A 24844-nucleotide genomic window follows, 5' to 3' on the forward strand; every position below is an offset into this window, starting at 1 on the left:
GCTATACTTAGAAATTTACGATTACTTTCTGAAAATCTTCTCTCGACTGTAGAATGTTTAGTGTTGGAAATCTAACTGACAGTGATGACTTTATTATCTTTTGCATACTGAATTGTGATTAGTCTTTTGCATCCATTTGCATACCGAATCATAGTGTGTGTGTGTGTGTGTTTTATGCATCTATTTAACCTTCTACTAGCCTTTACACTACAAAGATGGTGTCAGGCTGTGTGCTGATTCTCATGCACAGCTGACGAGATTCTGAGAGCTGATTCGGCTTTTCATTAACAGAACTAAAGCTTAAAATCTAATCTTGGCTAAAACTTTAACACCGTTCTTTCTTTGCTCTACAGCCACTGCTATTTCCTTAAGGAAATGCAAATCTATTCTTTTTCCCGCATTTTTCCATTTTTTTTCCCTTTCTTTTTTTCTAGTGATTGATGAAAATTTTAATCGCAGGCATAGCTTCCCCTAGAGCTGTCATCAGCGGACTAAATAAAGGGACTACTTCAGCATCTGTCTCTTTGTTTTTCTCAGCCACTGCACCATTCTGAAAACACAGACACAAACCCTCAGCCTTCTCAGCTCCAACCTCTGTGATTCGCTTTGATAATGCAGATGAAACGCAGCGTGGCTTGGTTTCAAGCTTGAGAATGAATGTTTGTGTCACTTGCGGTCTGTAGGTCTTCTCCTCATTATGGTGTGTTTTTAATATTTGCAGGTCAACAACCACTAGAGCTAGCTGTGCAGCATGCAAACATGTGGTGTGTGTGTTAGATTTGTGACTGTTTACCAGGCAACTTTACTTTTCCCTGGTGTGTGGTGTGTAGCTGTTGTTAATATCTATACGTTTGCTCAAGTGCCTTGTCATGTTGACGTGCTTTTGTGCTCGTGTTGATTAAAGTGCTCATGGATGTGTAGATGGCACATGCAAAAACACAAGCATAAAGCATATAGGGGTGCGAAAGTCTAAAAACACATTCAGTGTCCAATTTAAATATGAAAGTAAAAATGTATGATTTATAATAGTAAAATAAAAATGATGATGATAATGATGATGATTATTATTAATAATAATAATAATAATAATAAGCACACTTGCAAACATACCAGCATAAAAATACAGGGGCCAAAAATCCGAGACGACATTCAATATCAAATTAAATTAAAGAATTTTGAACAAGATGAACAACAGCAACAATAATAATAAAGGATTGTTAATTAAATTAATACATCGCCTTAATAATAACAACTGCAACAATAAAGCATTGTTTAATTTGTAATTTGTAATTATTTTACAGAATAAAATTAATACAGTGTCCTTAATCAAATCCAATGCAAAGTCGAATTTATTTATTTATTTTTATTTATTTTTAATTTATTATTAAACAATATATTCTACAATGCAAATAAATTAATTAATATGATCCCAAATTAAAAATAATAATTGTATTATTATTATTTATTTCAAAATCTTCTAAATTTAATAGTGTTTTAAATTACATAATATTGTAATTATGTCATCAAAGCAATTTCAATCAAATGGAAAAATAATAGTAACTGATTTGTATTCATTTTCATTTTCACTAATAAATCAATATAAAAAAAACCAGCATTTATTTAAATTAAAAAAATTACAAGTTTTGCTAGTGGTATCATATATATATAATCCTAAGGCAGGGATCTAATGGTCTATTTCCAATACAGTGTCACATCTGCACTCAGCACCATTGATAACGTTACAATGCCAATGCTTTAGGGGCATGTCAGATATAGGGCAGAGCGATTGGTTGTCACCTAGTGTTTTTCTCTAGATATTTGCATGAAGTCGAGGAATGGCAGACCTTTTTGGCACTCTCAGCTTTTCCCCGCATCGCTTCCAATCCCAGAATGCACTGCGCAATCATTTAAGCTCAACTTAATAGGAATGAATTGAAAACACTCGCAAGTCTTTAAGCCAGGTTATAACCATCATCTCGCTCATTTTTAGCTGTGACTGTATTCGTGTGCGCGCAGGAGTGTAAGTCGATCGATCCAGTGGCCTGGTTTGTCTGAGACGAGTCTGGTCTCAGCCCTGCGTTTGATCCTGTCTGCTTCGACATGCATTATTAAACAGCCCTCTCCTCCCCTTGATCAGCACCGTATCTGAGATAACCAGCCTCCAGCCGACCGCACTCATCCTGGGGCATGTCGGTGCTCAGCAGGTCTCTCTCTTAAGTGGCCGTACTGAGCCGCAGGGTCGTGTCGCACGCTGGGCTCAGGAAGGGTCCTCTCCACCTTCTGTACATCCTATAAATCCCATGACTTCAAATTATTTCGGATGCATTACAGAGACCAGACGTCCCATCATATGTTACTGTTTGCGGCTCGCGCCCACAGTCCAACTTTTCCCAGCTAGTGAAATGTTTACCGCCTAATTAAAAGGCATATCTTCCATCTGTGGGATGATTTTTTTTTTTGTTTTTTTTTTTGCTTGTTTAATTATCTTCTCGAGACTGTGCATATTTGTCTGCTCGGTCCAGCTAAGTAGATAGTGAAATGTTTACCGCCTAATTGACTTGCATTTCCTCATGTGTGTAGCGGGGGCTGTTCAGATTTTCACAGTTCTGTCCATATTTTCCTGTTAAGGGATCTCGGAGGAGACAACGTTGAATATCACACTGAGACCAAGCTGAATTACTGCGGAAATGGTTGCTTCTAGGCATGGCGCTCCAGTAAATATGCATTTTGTCATGCGGTGGAAGTTATAATTTTTTCACCTAATTGTTATCTACAGAAAATCAGAGTGAATAATTCACCCCCTTCATGTTCCTATTAATAATAGATGTGAGGCGTTTGTTTGAGAATAGCTGGATCATCGCTGTCTGCATGCGATAGGAGAGGTTGGTGAGAGATGGATAGCTAGATCAGAGAGTAGATCATCTCATAGAATCATTCAATAGTCAGCTAATTTCAAACGATTAATTTGAAGTTTAATTTCTGTCTATTATCTCATATATGGTTGCAGAAAGGTAAAAAATGTCCAGTAAATTTCCAGAAATTAATTATATATATATATATATATATATATATATATATATATATATATATATATATATAATTTACTGGACATTTTTACCTTTCTGCAACCCTAGATTTGATTTTTTTTTTTTTGTAAAAGTGCAAAATACCAGGATGTAATTATTTTTGAAAATTACAATAATAGGGATTTTTGTATTGCAATAATGGCCATTAAGGTGTACTTTCCTTGACAAAATATTGTAACATCACAGAAAATATATAATATATATATATATATATATATATATATATATATATATATATATATATATATATATATATATCATATAATTCTTTGACACACAAAATATTTATAGAATATATTCTTTCTTTTGATTTTGTGGTGACCTTTTTTAATCTTATTGAGATTATTACAGTGCCAGCAGTGACATGCAGGCGGTGTGGCCTCTGTCCTCCAGCTGTTATATTGGTGTTTATTAAGCCTGGCCATGTTATTTCTGTTTGATAATGGGCCCTGGGTTGTGGATCTTCTCAAAAACTGAATTATTAATGCAATTTTGTGTGTGGCTGTTTGTAAGAGCCACGTGAAAAGTAATTAAGGGCTGAATAATTTATATTAAATCACCTTCATGTGTGTATGTGGGAGAGAATGGTACGTGCAGGGCTGAGAGTAATTAGTCATTTAGGTCTGGCTTGGGGCAAAGCTATTGTCTCTTTACATTTTATCTTCCTTCTTTTACAGTCTTCGTTTGACACTTGAAATGATTTCTCTGTCCCGTGTGCATACATCCCAGACTGCCTGTTCTCTGCTATATCAGATCATTAAGCACAGCTAAAGTGTGATCCTTCTGACACCGTCTCAAATTGGGATCTCTCACCTCCAGGCGAAATATGTCCTTTCGTATAGACAAATGGCATGAAGTCCACCCCAGAGGAGACTTTTATTGCTCAAAGGTTGCTCTTTCTGCTCCGAAGACTTAAAGTCAGCATGAAATCAAAACATATTTTTAATTTTTTTTTTACTTTCTTGATACATGTTTCCGGTCTTATTGTGCATATTTCAACATGGTGCATTAATCTAAAACTACAACAAAAAAGTTATTGTTGTTTTTGAGTTTTAGTGATCTGTTGTATTATGTTATAAACTTTAGTCTTGAAATGCTCCAAATTCAGCGAGGGGAAAAAAGTAGGGAAGGACTTTCTTTTGCAGTTTATAGGAAGTAGTATGATTTGCAAATGCAATATTCCTTGATACACTAACAGTGTAAGGTTTAGGGTCAGTAAGAAATGTTATGGTGTTGTTATTTTTTATTTTTTGGTAAGAAGAGTTTTAAGTTTAGCACAACCGCATTTAATTGATCCAAAATAATGTAATATACAGAAATATAATTGCAACTTAAAATAACTGTTATGTTTGAATATATATTTTTAATATGTAATTTATTACTGTGAAGGAAAAGCGTTTTTTTTTTTTTTTTTTTTTTTTTTTTTGAGCATAATTACTCCACTCTTCGGTGTTACGTGATTCTTCTGAAATATTATAATGTGCTGATCTGGTGCAATAAAAACATTAATATTATATAATAATATTATAATATTATAGAATAATTGCCTTTACTCTCATTTACAATCAGTTAAATCCATGTGTAAAAGTAATTTCTTAATAATATAATTATTAATGTAATATAATAAATCAATCAATCAATCTACATGCTTCAAACTTTTAAATTATATTTTATGTTTCTAGGATCTTTTTTTTTTTCCAAATTTTTTCCCAAAATTTCTTTGGGGAAATCAAAATAGACAGAACAAAACATTTATTAGGGTATGCAAAATTAAAGTTGCTATTAATAATTTCTGGATGTTTGGAGAATTGAGTTAAAAAAGTTGAAACTGAAATATTTATTATGACTTTTGATGGATGGCTTTTTTTGATTGTAGTTAAATCTGTGACACTGAGATATCGTCTAAAACTCTAGAGGTGTTTTTTGTTTGTTTGTTTGTTTGTCAGTCTAATTGCTTTCTAGACGAAACGATACAGATATCAGATTTTTCTTGCTTATATGGGACCTCAAGATGAGAAAATATCCATCAAACACCGCATATGCGTGCTCTCCAACATAAATCTGGACGTTTCACACATATCTGCCAGACTGCGATATCTGTTATGTAATCCAACGTCTATCAGATGCCACTTATCTGGTGTCATTAACTCTATTTTCAGTGGCGTTATATACAGAAGTCGTATCGTGTGTCTCAATTTATTGGTGTTTCATCTCGTTTTATGTGTGTGTGGGACTGGGACATCAGCTTGCATCTTTGTGAGTGTGTGTGTGTGTGTGTGTGTGTGTGTGTGGCTTGTAATGAGTGTGCCTGATTACTGAATCTGTGTGTCTGGAGCAGATGCTGCCTTTCGTCCTCCTGTGAATATCCTCACATCAAACGAGAGCGGCCCAGAGGAACTTTCACTCGCATTACACACACGTAATCAACCGTCGGAGCCACACAGTGCTTTTCAAAGCACAGGCCGACACAGAACGCGGTCTAGAACGGCACAGGATGCTATAACGCAGCATAGCGCGACGTAACATGGCATAGCTCGGCGAAATGTGTTGTACAGGCAGATGGGGTTGTCTTGAAACGATCACGTTCTGATGTCTGCACAAGAGACCAGCAGTTTCATATCAAAGCACGCTGTGTACAGAGGATTTTTAATAAGCCCAGACGGCTCAGTGACATCTGCGTTATATTTTGTTGGTTATTTTTCCTTCGTTCGCTAATGGAGTTGTTAATTCACAGCTCAGATTCTCATTTAATTGACATGTTATCAGGCTTGGAATGCTTATTTATGCTGTTTATGGAAGGAATGATGCTTGTATAAAGGATTTCAAACTGCTATCCACATGCAAACAGTGATTTAAAGATGGTGTGTGTGTGTGTGTGTGTGTGTTCCTATCACAACTTAACAGTTCATGCAAAAAATTAAAATGCTGTCATTTACTCACCCTCATGTTATATGGCTCTCTTTCTTCTAAAGGTCACAAAAAAGGAAATGTTCACACTGTTTTTTTCTATGCAGTGAAAGGGAATGTGTGAAAAGGGGCAACGTATGTGTTACATTCTAATTTACACATGCATATTAATGTTATTTTAGATTTAGTATGAATTTTTGTTATTTTGGGAGGTTTGGACAGCTCTCGCACATCAGTTTTTATTGTATTGCATTTTTCTGCTAACTTTCTAAATGGGTTGCAATGAACATGCACGGATGATTCCTTTTAAAATGCAGATGAATGAGTCATCCAAACACTGCAAAACTAGCATATCTAACATAATTATTAATCATTAACTTAAGTAATATTAACTCAGTTGATAAGAATATATTGCTTAATTATTTGTAGCATTCTTTCATTAAATAACATTTATTTGTGTGTGTTTTTTTGATCAAATATGTGCAGTTTTGGTGAGCATAATAGACAAGTCTTGGCAACCCAAACTTTTAAACACTTTCGAACAGTTGCACATTGAGCATAAATTATGCAAATTAATGCAATTGAACTAAGACCAATTGGAAGCCGGGAAGCTCATAAAAATGTCATAATTAGGTAGATTTTGATTGTCCTTATGGCGAAATGACTTAATATCCACCATTTGTAGTTTTCAGGGAGGTTAACCTGTAGCATAAACGGTTTACTTACAATATAGCCATCGCCGCGCGTAATATCGCGACGGGAGAAATGATATTGCAATTTATTTCATTATAAAATCACGCGCTTCACTTTTAATGCTCGCTATTCAATTATTTAAACGATCGCTCAGTAGCGATCGCTGAATGGACTGGGTTATGCTGTATTGGGGTCACTTTGTCATGATTTGTCTGAGCTGTAATTATAGTGTTGTGTCTGAGTGAGAGTGTGTGGGTGGCCGTGTGTGTGGTGTTGTTTTGCAATCATGAGATAAATGAGTACACACTCACGTCACAGAGTAATAACCATCGGTGGTGGCTCATCTTTATTGTCCCCAGCAGTGTGTGCTGGCCTTTGTGAAAGGCCACTGGAAAGAGGGAATCTATCCCTAGAGCTCAGTTAGGCCACAGACAGCCCCATAAATCCTCTACTCTAATACTCCCAGATTCGCCTCTATTGGCCAATGCACCAAATTGGATGCTTTGCATTCTCGGCCTGCTTCACTTGAGACACATGCTGTCTGGAGTCTGAACCGCCGACACCAGTTCTGTCTTTCTTTCTGTGATTCTTATTCGTTTGACATCTCGGCCCCTTCTGTTCTCGTCTTGATGCATGGTTGGATGGACTCATAGATACCAAGGAAGAAATGATGTCATGAAATTATAGAAAAAGGGGAAAAAAAAGAGCAAATATAGACAGTTGCTGATAGACAGAAAGAGATTAACGTGGCTCACATAGCTCACATAATTTGGATTGTAATGAGAACTGTTTATATTACAGTCTATGACTTTGACTGTGCTTTATTTATTTATTTAGGAGCTGTTTTCCTTAGGGGCCCGTTTTTTGTTAGATTTAACAGCATATACAAAAATATGCAAACTAAAGTAATTTCCGTTATTTATTTAGAAGGTGTTTTCGATTTAACCTCACAAAAAAACAACAAAAAAAAAACACTGAGATATTAAAGAGATTTTATGCACAATGCGTTTATTGCACCATTTATTAATCATGTTTATGTTAATTATTGAGAAATACAGTTGTGTATTCATGTTATTTCACAGTGCATTAACCAATGTTAACAAACACAACTTTTTATGATTTTTATTGTGATTTTAATAATGCATTAATAAATGCTGAAATTAACATCAACATCAAAGATGAACGAACAATGCTTTTTACAGCATTTATTAAACTACTTTTAACTAATGAACCTTAAAGAGCTACCGATTTTATTTATTTATATTTATGTTTTGATCTATTTAAAATATTAAGTTATGTTTTCAACAAGAAAATAAAAAGTGTGCCAATTGGGCATGATAAAAATATATTAAAGTATTATGCAGTCTTGCAGTCTTAAGTATATATATATATATATATATATATATATATATATATATATATATATATATATATATATATATATACGTGTGTGTGTGTGTGTTTGATTTATTTATTTGATTATGAATTATTTATCTCTTCATTATTATTTATTCAATAGTTTGACATTTATTTTATAGGCCTAGGTTGTCCATTATACTGATTTTGAACCTCATTTCTCATTATATTTTATTCTATTTTTATGTTCAATAAATCCAAATTTTTATTATTTTTTTTCATTCCTCTTCCAAAGCACAACAGGTCTATGTCCTTGTCGCAGCATCAACAGTTGAATATTGTCAAAGACGAAATCAACATCTGACTGTTGTTTTATTTTATTTATATATGTATTTTTTTGTCAGAGTTTTACATGGCTTAATATCCGAGGTTGTAAATTGGTGTGTGGTGTCACGGGATGCAGGCTTTTGTAAATGGCTCATTGATTTTCAGCCGAGTTGGACTCGAGGGACGTATCTGTCTCTTTGCTCTAGCCTATCGGCTTCTTCATTAGCGAGGGGCTGTCGATAACGGCATGTGTGTGAAGGTAGCCAGAGGCCCGCTGATGAGGGCAGGGCAAGAGCGATGGATGCTCGGCTCACTCTGTTTGCTGCCGAGTCGCAGCTGTCTGAGCGCCTCTACATTTATATGCATCAAACTCTTTTCGCCGAATATCACAGAACAGATACGATTACGCTGCATGGCATTGAGAGCGTGGGAAATGAACTGTGCGCTGTATAGCTCCCGGGAAACTTTTCACAAAATGATGAGCGTGAATTGTGTGTCCTTGAAACTGTGTTTTATGGTAAAACTTTGAAGTGTTAATCGTGACGTGCAGCCACAGTGGAACCGGTGTTGTACAGTTTTAAAACACACTGAATTTCCGTAATGTGTTTTTCTCCCGCGAAACAGAATATCTGGTGGGAAGTAATGTAAGGTAGAAATTGTATCAATCAGGATTTGATGGGATTGTGAAATGTGGGCCACAGTGTTTTTGTTTTAATATCATGCTCATGCTTTTTACATTCATTTAGATTCTGTTAACATTTAATGCATCCAATATCAACAACAAACAGGTATTTTTCTAGCTTTGTTAATCTATAAATGTTAGTGCTATTAATCACATCAAAATAAGTTTTTGTTTACATGTGTGTACTGTATATATATATATATATGTGTGTGTGTGTGTGTGTGTGTGTGTGTGTGTGTGTGTGTGTGTGTGTGTGTGTGTGTGATTAAATAAATACAAACAAATTTAAGTGTATGTATGTATGTATCTACATGTAAGAACATTATGTTTTATATAATAATAATAATAATAATAAATCTATAAATGTATATACACGTAAATAGAAAAAGTTATACTCAATGTGTATTTATATATACATAATAAACACAGTATGCATACATGTATTACGTAAACAAACAATTAATCACAGCTAATCAGTAGATTTGATAAATTACATTTGATAAATAAGATTTTTTCAACTTCAGTTGATGATGATGATGATGAGAATTTATTATTATTATTATTATTATTATTATTATTATTATTATTATTATATCCCCAAGGACCATGTCACTGATCCTTGCAATAAAATTGCAGCCAAAACAAAAAATCTGAAAAATACTTAACGATGTTGATGATAAAATCATAATAATAATAATGAAATAAGCACAAAATACAGATACAGACTTAAATATGACAAAAGGGAATGTAGAGTAACACACTAAATTATTAATAAATGCTGTAAAAGTGTCGTTCATTGTTGATTCATTGTTTCTAATCACAAAAAAAAATGGTGTAGAAACGGTTTTGACATGTCATGTGGCACATCGAATTGAGTATGACATTTTGAGACTGAAATAGTACTTTCTTGTACAAAACTGTAGTAATCTTTATTTGCAACATTTTCAAAATATTTTTTGCATGTATTAACAAATTAAACCTTGTTGAACCTTAATTGTACCTTAAGACATCGCTAATTATTGATGAATATTAATAATTGAATATTATAAATGACATGTTTCATTTTTTTATAATTTAATAATATAATATTTGTGAAAGAAATCCTAAAAAAAATGCACATTTTATTTTTGGGTGACTTAACAAATATCAACCTAAAAATAATATCATCTGTTAGCCATGCACTTTCAAAAAGTAAATAAATTGAAAAAGGAAAATGAAAAAGGTGCTTTGGTCAAATTGCACTGAGCATTCTGACCCAAAATTGCAGGTTTTCCATGTCCGTGTTATTATTGGCCAAGGGGTTTCTGCAATCAGGTGTCCCACTAAACCCTCTACCTAATGCTGGCTGTCGTGTTTAACGATTATGCCCCTTAAATAATGGAACCGGATGTAATGTCTTGGAGGTAATTGGATCGTTCCTCTCAGCTCCTCTGGGGGAAAAGAAAAGCAGTGTTGAGATCCAGTCATGAATGCAACATTGTTGTCAGGCTGAATATCCCTGGGGAGAATCGCATTATTAAAGACACCTTTCTGCTGGCTTCCATCACCGTAATCACCCGCCGTCTCTGGATTGCCAGGTTATTTGAATATCCCATTTGCAATTTGTAAGGATTTTTTTTTTTTTTTGTTGACAGTAGTGGATAATCCTATTGTAACACTTCTTGTCGTGCTGCTTTCGCCTGGTTCAGTGTTAATCCAGCACACACACAGAATCCAGATAAGACCTCAGAAAGCACTATTAAATTAACGGTATAACATGACATGGGAAAGTTATTCACACTGATGCAGTGATATTGTGCTGTTTGTGTGGTTGCTAGGGCATTGCTATGAAGTGTTCTGAAGGTTTTAATGTTTTTTTTTAAATTATGATTTGCATTTATATTGCGTTTCGTCTTCAATTTAGTCATTTAAATAACAAAACAAATGTTATTTTTTTCTTTTTAGACTAGATTAAAAATTTACAAACTATGTAGAAACTGCCCTTTGTATTCATTTAGATTGATAACTGTAATTTAGCCAATATATTTTTAATGATAGTTGTAGTTCTTGATTTTATCATCATCATCATCATGATAATCATCATCATTATCATTTTTATTATCATGAAAAAAAAATTATTGTTGTACAATAAACATAAAACTTTATTAAACAAATAAACCATTATTATTATTATTATTATTATTATTAATAATACTACTGTTATTGGTATTATTAATAACAATAATTTCTATTAATGATAAAAATGTGTATCGTTAATAATAATAATAATGTTATTAACAAAATGTAATAAAAAGCATTTTGTAGTAGTAGCAACACATATAATACAATTTTGAAAATAGAAATCTTTTTATTATTTATTTTATTAATTTAGCAAGTATTTTTTACTTAGTCACATTTATTATTATTATTGATTGTTATATATAACAATGAAAACAGTGCTATTATTATTATTATTATTATTATCATATATTAATATTATTATATAATATAATTATATTATAGATTTTTGTTACTAATAATAATAAATGTTATGTGGTTGTTATTGTTTATAAAAATAACAATAATAATAATGAAACACCATTTTATTAAACAGTAATGTATTTTTGGTAATAATAAATATAATTTGGTTTCATTTCGTCCATCACCTTACTGAGTTTATTGCAAATAATTACACTTGAATGTCATTGCCTAAACGTCTGCCCGGGCATGGCAGCACTCCATATTAGTGTGGGGGGTTTGCCGCTGCAGTCCATCACCACAGGGCAGAGGACATCTTCATCTGTGAATAGGCGCACACATCAGATCTTGAATCATTTATGAAGCTCGCCACTGCCCAGGAGAGCAGCACCAAACAGGATTTATGAGCGACTGCCGTAACTCAATGACGACGCTCAGCCAAAGTCTCCCATTAGAAAGCAATATACCTCCGGCCTTGCTTAGTTTATAGCCTGTGTCACTTCTCAGTCTGTCTGGGTCTTTGTCCTGGAATAATGAACCGACTGTACTGTAAGGTCACCGGAGTGCATTCAGGTGACAGGAAGGTGATTTTAAGATTGTTTCCTGAGGATCTTATCGGGATGAGCTGAGGAGAAAGCGCAGTCTTTGTTGCTGTTTTTTGGGATCCGTGCAGAATAAATGAGGTTGCCAGTTGCGCAGAGTGTTTGTGCAGCAGGTAGCTTTGCTTTCTGGAAGCAAATGAGAGGCTTAATGCGAATTGTGAAAAAGATGAATGTGCCCGTGTGAGCTCAGGCCTCTGAGTGTCATTTGTTCTTTTGTCATGCGTTTTCATGGCTAGAATAATCCAGGATTGATGGGAGTGATATTATGGCAGCGGTGAGTTCCCTCTCTCTCTCTCGCCACTCATTCAGAGATGTATTTGTTTCACCTTTATGCGACGCTGTGGTTTACAGTCCCGTCAAAATCCCTTTATTCCACACTGACAGGACCTGAGTTAGTCATCTCTGGTTTAGCATGAGGAAAGATCAGCTTAAATCGCAAGGGGCAAACAAATTTGAAAGGCGTGTTTGACTTGGTTATTCCCTGTTATCTCAGGGCTTCACAGCACCGCTGAACTAAAATACCATGTTCTTATTTTGATTCTTGAAGTTATTTGCCGTTTAATGTACTCAAACTTAGTTTAATCTTGTAACATACTTAATAGACAGACGTGTGGGCCTAGTAACTCCCCTGTATTAGTTTAACTCTATAAAGGTTGTTTTAGTATTATTTATACTGTATAGTATTCAGTAATAATTTTATATTTTCAGTGCTTTTTATTATTTTTGTTTTTAAGTTTTAGTAATTACGGGGTTTTATTTTATTCTAGTAATTTGTCGTTTGGTTTTTTTCTTCAACTTTCTTTTGTATTCATCTTTTGTATTATTATTAAAACATTATTTTGTAAATAACATTTACCTGAGAAACCAGAATTTTATCCGAAAAATATAGAATAATAAAATAAAATAATATTTATTTCCACACACACAAAATAAACACACTATATATATATATATATATATATATATATATATATATATATATATATATATATATATATATATATATATATATATATATATAAAATATAAATAAAGGATTTTTATAGGGTTTAGAAAATTTATTTTTATTTTTAACTTTTAATAATTATTAAATTAAATGAAAGTATTTTAAGTATTATTTTATTGCAAATTTTTATTTCTGTTCATTTTTATGTCATAATTTCTATTTATTATCTTCTGCCCTGTTATTGAGAGACTGGTATTAGCACTGTAAAAACACACTTTGGTCTGCACATCTTATAGAATGTCACTTAATTTTAAAGTCTAATTACTGGGGATGATTAATGATGTTGTTATAATATTTGCATACTAAATTGCTTTTTGTTTACCCAAGTGTGCAACAAACTACTAATCTTTTTTTCTTCATCTGTATTTAAAATGTTTTTTTACTTTACAGTTGTTGTTTTTTTTTTTTTTTAATTTCTTTATACCTTAAAAGCCTATAGTTTTTCTATCCGGCAAGCATGTTGTCTTCTTGACCACCAAATGCTCCAAAAAAGAGAGGATTTAATAAATTCTTCAGAAGTAGACTGCGAATAAAACTTGCTGCTTTCAAGGGTGATTTGAGGGTGGTTGCTAAGGTGCCCTCTGTGGTTGTTGGTGTGTTGCTATGCTGTTGCTGGGGTGTTCAGGGTGGTTACTTACTGGCTCAAGTTAAAAGAGTCTACTCTCGAGTCTTTGATATTTTGGTCTCTAGACATGGCTCGTGTCCCTCCTTCAATGGAAGTCAGAGGGATTTTTCACCTCTTTTATCATCTTCCAATTGGAAACCATAACCAGTCTAACATCACACCTCTATTTAAAGGGATAATTCACCCAAAAATGAATTCTGTCATTATTTACTGCTAAACATCAAAGAAGATGTTTTGAAGTATGTGGGTTACTAAACAGTTTCTGGTCCCTATTGACTTCCATAGTATTTTGTTGATACTATGGAAGTCAGTGGGGACTAACTGTGAACCATCCCTTTAAAAAATATGCTAACATTTTTCACAGAATTTCACCCTATCAGGACATTATATATACAAAAGAAGGCTCTGAAACATCAGCTCCACTGGCGTAGATGGTAAAGCAAATACAGCAGTATTTTTGACGTAACTGAACTTGGTGTGAATCCGCATTTTGCCAAACTTTTTTCAAAACCAACCTAGGCTCATTGGAAAAACATTTTACTGAAAAAAACATGAATTGCTGCAGTTTCCAGTTAAAAACACTCTAGAGGCAGTAAACCTCTGACAACATTTATTCCTTTTACGCGAAAGTATGGTTTACAGGTAAATTTTGTATGAATAAAGTGTAATTAGTTGCAGAATGTTATGTTATGACACTTTTAACATCCTGCACGATTTGAAACCTGATACTATGTTGACGTCACATATACAGGCTCACATGTATGTTCCTTATGTTACTACTAGTTATATACTATGTACTATGCACTACTTATACTACTACTAATGTACTATCCAGTATTTGCATTAAGTAGTATCAATATCAGAAAATCCTGCTATTTTAACATAGTGTAAATAGAATCTATATCACTAAAAAATCCACCCGTTTTCACAAATAGCCACTGCATTTTTAAGACGAGATTCACAAGTTATTCCAGTGAGCATTTTTTGACACTAACCTGTCTAGGCTTTTTTTTTTTTTTTCGCTCCTCTCTCTCTTTGGTCTGGCGAGATTAAAGTGGAGTAAAGGTATTGATGGACCTCCTGTGAGGTTATTGACTTACTCCACTGTGGTTACTGTAATCAGCTTGATGAATTGGAGGCGAGTGAAGTAGCGGCGGATGAACAAGGAAACCCAGGTGTGGTTTATTACTGGGACTGTACACACAAAGGTCATGATTTACGAAAGCATTAGTTCTTGTAACACTTCGTGCCATTTATTGTCTTTGCGTCACTACAGCGCTTGTCGCGAACAGTTTGGTTCGCCTGTTGAATCAAGTCCTCCTAATGCCTGAAGTGATTCCATTCTGCTGAACAACTTTTAATGGGTGCTGCGTTCACTGCTTGATTAGAAATCTTACAATACTGCTGCACAATGTATGCTGTCTGGACTTTTTCAGCCATTGATGTCTTATTATATGCTACAGATTATTTTGCGATGCAACACTTAAAAATAAAGGTTGTTCACATAGAAGACCTGAAGAACCATTCAGTCAAATATTCTTTTTAAGAACCATGTCTTTCTTACCTTTTTATAATCTGTTTTATAATCTGAAGAACCTTCTTTCACCACAAAGTTTTGTCATGAAAGAAATTAATTTTTTATTGAGAAAGGGATCAACAGTTGATTAAAAGTGAGAGTAAAGACATTTATAAGGTTGCAAAATATTCTGTACAATTGTAAAAATAAGATAATAAGGAATGTTTAGCAGCAGATCAGCACAGAATGATTTCTGAAGGCTCATGTGACACTGAAGACTGGGACATGGCTACGGAAACTCAGCTTTGCTATTACTGGAATTCATTAGATTCCAAATGTTAAATATAGATACAGGGGTCGGACAATGAAACTGAAACACTGGCCAATTTAGGTTGGAGGTTTCATGGCTAAATTTGAACAGCCTGTTGGCCAATCTTCATTTATTGTACATTCCACCAGTAAGAGTGTGAAGGTTTAATTAGCAGAGTAATAGCACAGGTTTACTTAAAATATTACAATGCACACAAAATTATGGGTGACATATTAAAGTTCAAGAGAAGACAAATTGTTGGTGCACGTCTTGCTGGCGCATCTGTGACCCAGACAGCAAGTCTTTGTGATGTATTGAGAGCCACGGTATCCAGGGTAATGTCAACTTACCACCGAGAAGGACAAAGTACATCCAACAGAAGTAACTGTGAATGCAAGAGGAAGCTGTCTGAAAAGGATGCCTGGGTGCAAACCCGGTTGTATCCATAAAACAAAACCAGAGCTTCCCAACTCACTGCAGAATTAAATGTGCTTCTCAACTCTCCTGTTTCCACCAAACTGTCCATCAGGAGCTCCTCAGGGTCAATATACTTGGCCGGGCTGCTATAGCCAAACCTTTGGTCACTCATGCTGATGCCAAACGTTGGTTTTAATGGTGCCAGCGGTGAAAATCTTGGGCTGTGGACAATGTGAAACATGTATTGTTCTCTGATGAGTCCACCTTCAGTGTCTTTCCTGCATCTGGGTTATGGTGTGGGGAAATCCCAAAGAAGCGTATCACCCAGAGTGAAACATGGGGGTGGATCAGTGATGGTTTGGGCTGCAATATCATAGAATCGAGTCAGGAAGCGTTGTATCTGTCATTCCCGAGATGAACTGATGCTGTATTGTCCACAAAAGGAGGTCCCATTATTGTGGTCTAAAACCAGGCGTTTCAGTTTCATTGTCCAACCCCTCTATATCATTATATTATTGTTTTAACTTTAATTATTTAATCAAATAATTGAATCTTTGAAACAAGACACATTGTGAAACTGGTTACTTATTGAAGTTCTATTTTTTTTTTCCTTTTCCTTCCTTTTTTTTTTTTTTTTCATTTTATTAACTTTTTCTCCTCTCCTCTCCTCAAATTAGAGTTCACATCAGTTCATCTCTCAACCTTTGCCTGCCTTTTACTTTTTGCCAGGAAACATCCGAATGAATGAAACTCTCACCCTCCGTCTTTCATTATCTCTATTGTACGTAATTGATTATTCTCAATAATGAGCAGCAGAAATGCTTCAGTCTTAGTTTCCATTATGAACCCCATGAACCTTTACTCCTTGAGGACCTCTAATGACCGCAGGCCACTAATGAGTCTCTCCTGGAAACGGTTGTTATGGCAGCAGCATGCCATCAATGCCGTGTAGATATATATTGACTTGTTTGCCGTGCTGACGGTGTGTTATAATTGTAGTGCGTTTGCACGAGCACGAGTGACTTGCTGTTTTGCATTTCTCTGATTTTGCTGCCATATTTTATGAGTAAGGTTAGTCTGAATGCAGTCTTACATATCCTGCTTAACAAGCGCTGGGCGCATGTGTAAATGTGTACGTGCTGGAGTGTGAAACAGTGTATTTTTAGTTTCTCCCAGACTGTGCAGAGGAGGTGCAGAGACTGCTGGATCTCAGCCCAGACTTCCAGCTCTGGAGTGTCTAATAATGTGCGTGAGTGCCCGTCTGTTTATAAGAACACCATCCATAGTGTCTGGATAGAAGGGTTGACGTGCATTTTTTTGATGGGTTGTAAAAGTTTTTGACAAAACTGTGAGAGGTGTTGCAGACTGGAGCGAGTTGAATCTGATGCAATCGTAAGCTCCCACCTTGCGAGCCCACATTTGCAGTCTTACAAAATTACACAACTTTTTGGGGTTCAGAAGTAGGGCATTGCACAATTATACAGTCCTAAGTTCTAGATGAAGGGTTGTATTTCCGAGCAGTGATGGCTTTATTGAGATCTGATGATCTCAGGTATCTGTGTTGGTTGGCTGGTTTTGAGGTTTGATGGACCTGTTTATTTAAGGCAAATGCTGGGTTGGGAAGCTCACATTACTGAACATCAGCTTTAGCTAAGCCCCAAACCGGGAGACCTTTAAAGCGAATAAGGCTCATATGATTCCATCTTCTTGTCATATCATTTTCTTTGCTCTTTTAAAATAAGAGTTTGATGCATTATGTAGACAGGCTTTTTAAAGTTCACAATCCGAAATTCCCTCCCTTGTCTAACAAGACCATTTTGTTGAAGCTAAGTTTCAGAAACATTTGGTTTACAAATTTTAATATCACAACCATGCGTATTAGCATATGACTGTCTCTGTTTACATGTTGACACTTGTTCGGTATTCAGAAACTCAGCCTTCCCTGATGAAAGACAGTGTGAGCGTGTGGTCAGGTTAAAAAAAAATATGAAACAGCCGTAGGACATCTGCATAGAGTGGTATTAAAGAAGTAGTTCACCCAAGAATGAAAAATGCAGCAAATTTTACTCACCCCAAAGCAGTCCTAGGTGTATATGATGGCTTGGGGGTGAGTAAAATATGGCGCAATTTTCATTTTTTGATTTTATTTATTTATGACTACTAAAGGCAAATGCAGTTACTTAGTTTACTCTGAATACAAATGAGTACAAAATATGCTATTGTAAATAACCTGATGAAAAATAAATATATTTTTATTGTACATTCGGGTTTATTGAGTCTTTTGAATACAATTATTCTAACAATTCAGCTTGACATACTCGATTGATTATTACCATAGCTAGAAAGGCTGCAGAATATAATATTAATATTAAACACTATTGTAAATGATTTTTTTGTCATGCTATATCACATAGAAAAATGTGTTTGTTGGTGCTGAGGAATGTAGTCATTTATTTCTTCTCAAAAAATTTCATATATCCTGCACAGCTTTGAAAACGACATTTTCTCTTGAGTTATACATTTGCTGATTTAGGTTAATGTGTAAAACTGACAACAGAGCCAGAATTCATCCTGTTCTGTCCGAGTTGTAAAAATCCTAACATATATTGTGAAATATTGTACGTGTCAAAGAGTGAGAACTCATGAATCCTTGTCTTTGTTCTGGAAATGTCACACCGTGTTACAGTAGCGTTTCCTTCAGGGAGGACTCTCAGACTGCGTGTGTTGCGGGGGTTGAGCTGCAGAGAGCTCCGGGTGACAGAACAAAGACCTGAATATTCCGATCTATTCTGTTCTCTTCTGCCCTTTTTTTTAAAACAGAACCCACCATCCTGTCAGATCTCTTGCCCACATGTTTGCTTGGTGCCACCTTTAGGGCCAGAACCAAGGTTGCTAGAACAGAATTTAGAGATGATGTATCGAGTCTTGAATCAATGCACATAACAGTTCTACAGTAGTTTCAACACTCTCAGAAATAAAGGTACAAAAGCTGTCACTGGGGCAGTACCTTTTCAAAAGGTACATTTTTGTACCTATTAGGTTCAAATATGTGCACATTAAGTACTAATATATACCTTTTAGTTTACCAAAATTGACTTTTTAGGTCCAAACGCATACTTTTTGTTAAAGGTACTGCCCCTTTCTGAGAGTGTATGTTACATGAGTAGTATATATCTCCATCTGCAGTCAATTTGTGTTTAGTCACATTAATCTTTTTTCACATTAAAACTGAACTATACATATCCAGTAGGGCTATATAATGTTGCATTTAATTTACTATCTCATTATCAGAGTTGCTTTGATCATGATCACAGATACTTTGATGCCGTGCTTAACTAATTAAAATGATTTACTTTCTCTTGCTCTTTTTATAGACTTTGGCAACCGCAGCAGAGAATTTCCAAATGGAGCATCAATGGAAAGATGAATTTGAAGTAAGTGTTTCTACAAGTGTGCACTGAACATTTACAAGGTTCATATAGAGTTATTCTAGTTGATTCAGGCCAGTTTTATTTGTATTGCGTGTTACAAGACGTTAAGCAGCTTTACAAGAATAGACGTTAAAAGCGTAATGGAAATTCTGATTTAGTAACCTTTATGTTGTTTCAAACTAACACAGAAGATTTCAGATTCTTGTGGTCTGAACAACAATTTACTTCCGTATGTACAAAAAATAATAATACAGACATTTTTATATCTCCCAAATAGCCCCTTCTGTGCTGTATTGAAGAAAAAAAAAAGGTCATAGATTTGGAATAACTTAAGGCTGAATAAATAATGGTAGCATTTCCATTCCTTTTAATTTCAAGAGATGACTCATGCAAATCTAAATTTAAATAAATTCAAACGAACTCAGGGATGGTTCACCCAAAGAATTAGCCATGAATTTAGAGACTTTTCCGGTGTTGAATTAGATGGTGCAACTGTCATACTCTCATTAAAGCACTGCTGCTAAAAATATCAACATTAACTGGCCAAGCTCCCTGATCAGCTAGGCGGAAGACTAGTCTGCCGTCTCTACTCACAAGTGATTTGTTACTATGCAACTATGGTGGTCTAAGTAACACGTATAACAGCATGGGTCCGTGACCTTTCAACCAATCAGATTGCTTATCCTGACTTAAAGGGCTAGTTCACACACAACGCTGCTGAATATTTACAGGCAATCTAGAATGTAAATGAGTTTATTTCTTCACTGGAAAAGATTTGGAGAATTTAGCATTAGATCAGATGACAAACATCACAACACAACTAATGAACATGAGTTTAGCCCATACGTTCATGTAAAAAACTTCCATCATTAAGGCGTTTTAAATGAATGAGTAATTTTTTTTTCTGGCCAACAATCCATAGTAACTTTTTTTTATTTCTTTCTTTTAAAGTCCACCCCCTGTTGTCCTCAGAATCCAATAGATGTGTTTTTAACTGTTTTACATTATGGTACAGTGTTTGATCTGTACATATTTCTCTCTCTTCAGATAAAACAATGTTTTGTTTTGTTTTGTTTTTTTTACTGGAGAAAGCAATTATGTAAAGAGGACTTGCATTTTAGCTGGAAGCAATGATTTTGAAGTTAATGTCTTAAGGATGGATTTATATCAAACATGCAAAAACATCCCAGAACCATCCAACCTTTAAATGCATACAATTTTTTTTAAATATTCACTTACTTCTGTTTGTTTCATACCTGTTCGACATTACGTGAAAAGAAGATATTTTGAAGAATATCCATGCAATTGCAAATCAGTGGTAACCATAACAGTTTGTTACCAACATTCTTCACAATATTTTCTTTAGCATTCCACAGAAGAGAGCCATTCATACAGGTTTGGAATGATGAATAAAATAAATAAATGATGAGAGATTATAAATGGATTTTAAATCTCTTTATCAGTTGTGTTTAGTACAAATAGGATCAGTTTGCATCCTGCACATCAAAGTTTATTTAAGGCAATGGAAAGCATCTTACTTGATCACAAGAATAAATTCTGAAGTGTTATGCAGATTTTTAATTAGATCGTACCAAATGAAGACCGTAGGCAGGAGATGCTTTTGAAATTGATAATACCTCCGCTCGGTTTCACTGCTAAATGCTTTGGTGTGCCAGACCTCTTCGTTTAGTTAAATGAAATCAAAAGACATTCAATTAAATGCAAACAAGTGAATAAATTGACGTAAATAAATAATCTGATTCTACCAATGGCCCGAGTGTTTGTCCTCTGTGTCTATGTGAGTTTGTGTTTAAGTGAGGGAATGTGTTGCAGCTTAATGGATCTAATTTCACTTCCCACACTCCCTGCAGATGTCGGAAGATTTGATTTCACTGAATACACATTCCGCATTTCTCCCGCGGATTTATTTTTACTGTAGACACAAACATGCACGCACACACACCCACCATATGCTGTGAATGACGAAAAATGCCTGACCCCGACAACACTGCTGGCCCAGAGCGGTTTAACATCAGCAGGTTATCCTGACCACTTGCTGCAAAACCGGGCATGACCAAGCTTTCTTTAGCTCTCCTTAATGTACTTCACACTTGCTATAAAGCAAATGTATGACACTTCAGATCTGTGGAACACATGCTGTATGCATGCTTGGCTTAGAACTGTGATACTGCTACTGTGTGAACTGTGTGATGGGTAGGTTTTCTGAGGACACATAACAGTCATACTGTATGGGTTTAAAGATCAGGGCTGCAGGTTTATTATCTTTTTATTATTATTATTATTATTATTATTATTATTATTATTATTATTTATATTTTTATATATATATATATATATATATATATATATATATATATATATATATATATATATATATATATATATATATATATATATTTTTTTTTTTTTTTTTTTTTTTTTTTTTGTATATATAACCCACTTTATGATATCCTAATGGTGGTTTTACATTCTTATCTGAAAATGTTATTTTCTTTGAATTATCATATGTTTCTCTTTTTCTGCAGGAGGATGATATAGTTTACTTTAATGCCAAGGATAATGTGAGTATATAATTGAAGACTTTTCTGCACGCAGACTTTTTTTTTTTTTTTTTTTTTTTTTTTTTTTTCAAGCACAGATACTACATCAAACATGAATGCCATGAGCTCTTCTGTCCAGTTATGATCATGCGTTAGTGAGCTTATGTGTGAGTTATTTCAGGCAGTCAAGATATGATGATAATATATCTTCTCGGTTGACGCGGACTCTGCTGGCGGATGCACACTCTCTGTGTCATACATCTCAGCTGCCAATTAGGATGAGAGTCTGTGTAAAACACATGGTGGGAGTGTGTGCACTAGTGTGTAAAATACAAGACAGAAAGTATAGCAAGAGGAACATATAAAGAAAATTAGGTTTTATTCATCAGGGTGTAAAGCAGTAGTTTGGAACAGATACAGTACATGCAGCGTGAATCATAATAAGATGAATATAATGATAATGGCTTTAGATTTATTTTGAGATTCACATTTACAAACAAAAATTACAAGAAATATCAATTAAGTCTGCATTAGTTTGATCAAAGCACATTAAAAAGTGATTGGAATAAATATTATATACATATTAATATAAAAGTAAAATAGTTTAAAATATAATTTATTTGTAATTATATATCCATTTACAATATTGAAAACAGTTCTTAATATTTTGCTAAAAGCGTTGTTCTTTTTTTTTTGGGTGTGATTAAACTTGATTAATAGCATAACACATTTTTCTTAAATATATACATGCACGTGTGTATGTAAATAATAAATATACACAGTACACACACATACTGTATATTATACTGTAAACGTTTAATCGTTTCCCATTTTTTTTTTTTTTTTTTTTAATGAACAAAAGTTTGGAAATTGAAATAATACTGCATTGGTTGATTGTTGTTGATTGTTGTTGTTGTTTCTATTGTAGCTCGAAACCAATGAAACGGAAAGAAGAAAAAACCGGATCAAACCTGAATTTAAAGAAGACCCGTCATTCAAAAACCGCCTCACCTCCTACAACCATACGGCGGTGCATATCCCCACTGACATATATGACGGCTGTAAGTAACTCCCCGCCCCCCCACAGACATGCTTCCATAGCTCCGCCGTAACATATTATCTACTGCTGGGAATCTGATGAGACGCTCCGCTGCTGATTGCTTTAGATGTCAGTTATAAAACGGAGTATAAGTGTGTCTTTGGAAGAGCTTTTGGAGGAGAATTATAGAAACCGTTTGACAGCAAAGACTGCCTGGGGAAACTTTTGTCGGGATAAGCGCAGGTGCACTTGTTTGGATAAGCCCTCGTTATCCGTGTGCATCTATTTAAACTTAATTTCACAATGATTTTTTAAGTGGGTATAGTAGGCTGGCCAAGCCGTAGAGTCTCAGTTGGCCTGCTGGGATGGCGTCTGGCTCTTTGGTGTTAGACGACTCTTCCCTGTTGACCTTGTCATACACGCTCACACGCAAATGGAAGACAGATAAATTCAGGTAATTACTTTGGCCATTGTGCCCTTTGTTAAACAGAGTAGCGGGGTATTTGAAATGACACCAAGTCAGACAGATGTGCTCTGCGGTGAGCATGAGCAGTGTTACATGGAGGGCGAGATTGAGTTTTTTTAAAATACAGAATTGCAAATCACTTCAGAGATCAAGTGATTCTTCAGTCTCTAAACACTGTTTCCAAGTCTTTCCGACACATGCTGACAGAGGTGGCTGCCCCTGTAATTTAAGAAGGGACTTTCCTCGTCGCTTGTCTTGTAATTGTATACCATTTTATGCAATTATCTGTGAGTCATTTCCTAATCCTATATTGCCATTTCTAATTTTATGTGTGAGTCATTTAGGCTTTTTGGATTGGGTTGTTTCATCTGGTGGTCTGTGGGTCTGTTAGTTGTTAAAGTCTGTTAGTTTTGTCATTTAAAGAAAGTATTATAGGCATATAAATATCCTGGGATTCCTCCGCTGATGCTCAGTGAGTAATTATTATATTCTCATCGCATAATGTACCTGGGTGCACTTTTTAGCGAGACGCGAAACACATACCAGCAAGTACATATCACTGCGGTTTCCAAAGGAAGTTTCAATAAAGTGTCATTTTAGCTCAATTACTTAAGGAATATCATTTGATTTCAAAACAGTATTAAAATGCTGGGATATTTGAAAACTGATGCTTATGAATGCTAGCTTCATACGTATCCAATATCTACGGTTTTCATAGACGGTAGGTTTGTTCGGTAGCTCACGGAGTACGGAGATGAGAGGTGAGGAGCACCAGTTCAGATCTGTGTAAAATGAAGTTGAATGAACGTGATTTCATATCAGTTTTGCTTTTGATAACACTATCGGGTAGGTTTAGGGTTGGATTTGATGTAGGGCACATTTCCAACACAATAGAGCATTGGCTTTTAGCAAAAGTCCCTGGATATTTGAATTCGGAACCCCCGCAATACATACCTGAAGCTAATAAAAACATGCCAGGGTCCATGTATTGAACAAGTGTTTTAGCGCCACTAAGTGGACATTTCTCTGCAGAGAAACGTGCAGTAAGGTATGTAAAAATGGTGTTGCACAAAAAAGGAACAGAGGTACGTATTTTTGAGACGAGGTTGTATATTCTGCAATGATGTTCCTCTATATTTATGTATATGTCTTTACTCTTTTAAGCAAATTCATTCGGATTTATATTAAAAATTGTCCTGGCACTTCTAAAGTTTATTATTTCAGTTTGATATAACAGTTCAAAATATGTTCACACAAATGTAATACAATTTGCTTTTACACAGGTTTTTTTTTTGTTACATTTGAAATATTGATATTTTTCTTACAAAAAATACATGGATGCACTGCAGGAGGCCTATTCATC

The 24844-nt window shown here is 34.7% G+C and overlaps 1 protein-coding gene across 2 annotated transcripts in view; it reads left to right on the plus strand.

Moving 5' to 3' along the window:
- LOC122363109 (voltage-dependent calcium channel subunit alpha-2/delta-1) overlaps positions 1-24844 on the plus strand; it is an 88178-nt gene that overhangs the window by 11831 nt on the left and 51503 nt on the right. For both annotated transcript variants that reach the window (XM_043265037.1, XM_043265038.1), the window contains exons 4-6: positions 19359-19418; positions 21962-21997; positions 22905-23037. In XM_043265037.1, coding sequence (XP_043120972.1) covers positions 19359-19418; positions 21962-21997; positions 22905-23037 — 229 coding nt within the window. The remainder of the gene's footprint in view (positions 1-19358; positions 19419-21961; positions 21998-22904; positions 23038-24844) is intronic.

The sequence above is a fragment of the Puntigrus tetrazona genome, chromosome 18 (assembly GCF_018831695.1).
Source record: "Puntigrus tetrazona isolate hp1 chromosome 18, ASM1883169v1, whole genome shotgun sequence".
Lineage (NCBI taxonomy): Eukaryota > Metazoa > Chordata > Actinopteri > Cypriniformes > Cyprinidae > Puntigrus > Puntigrus tetrazona.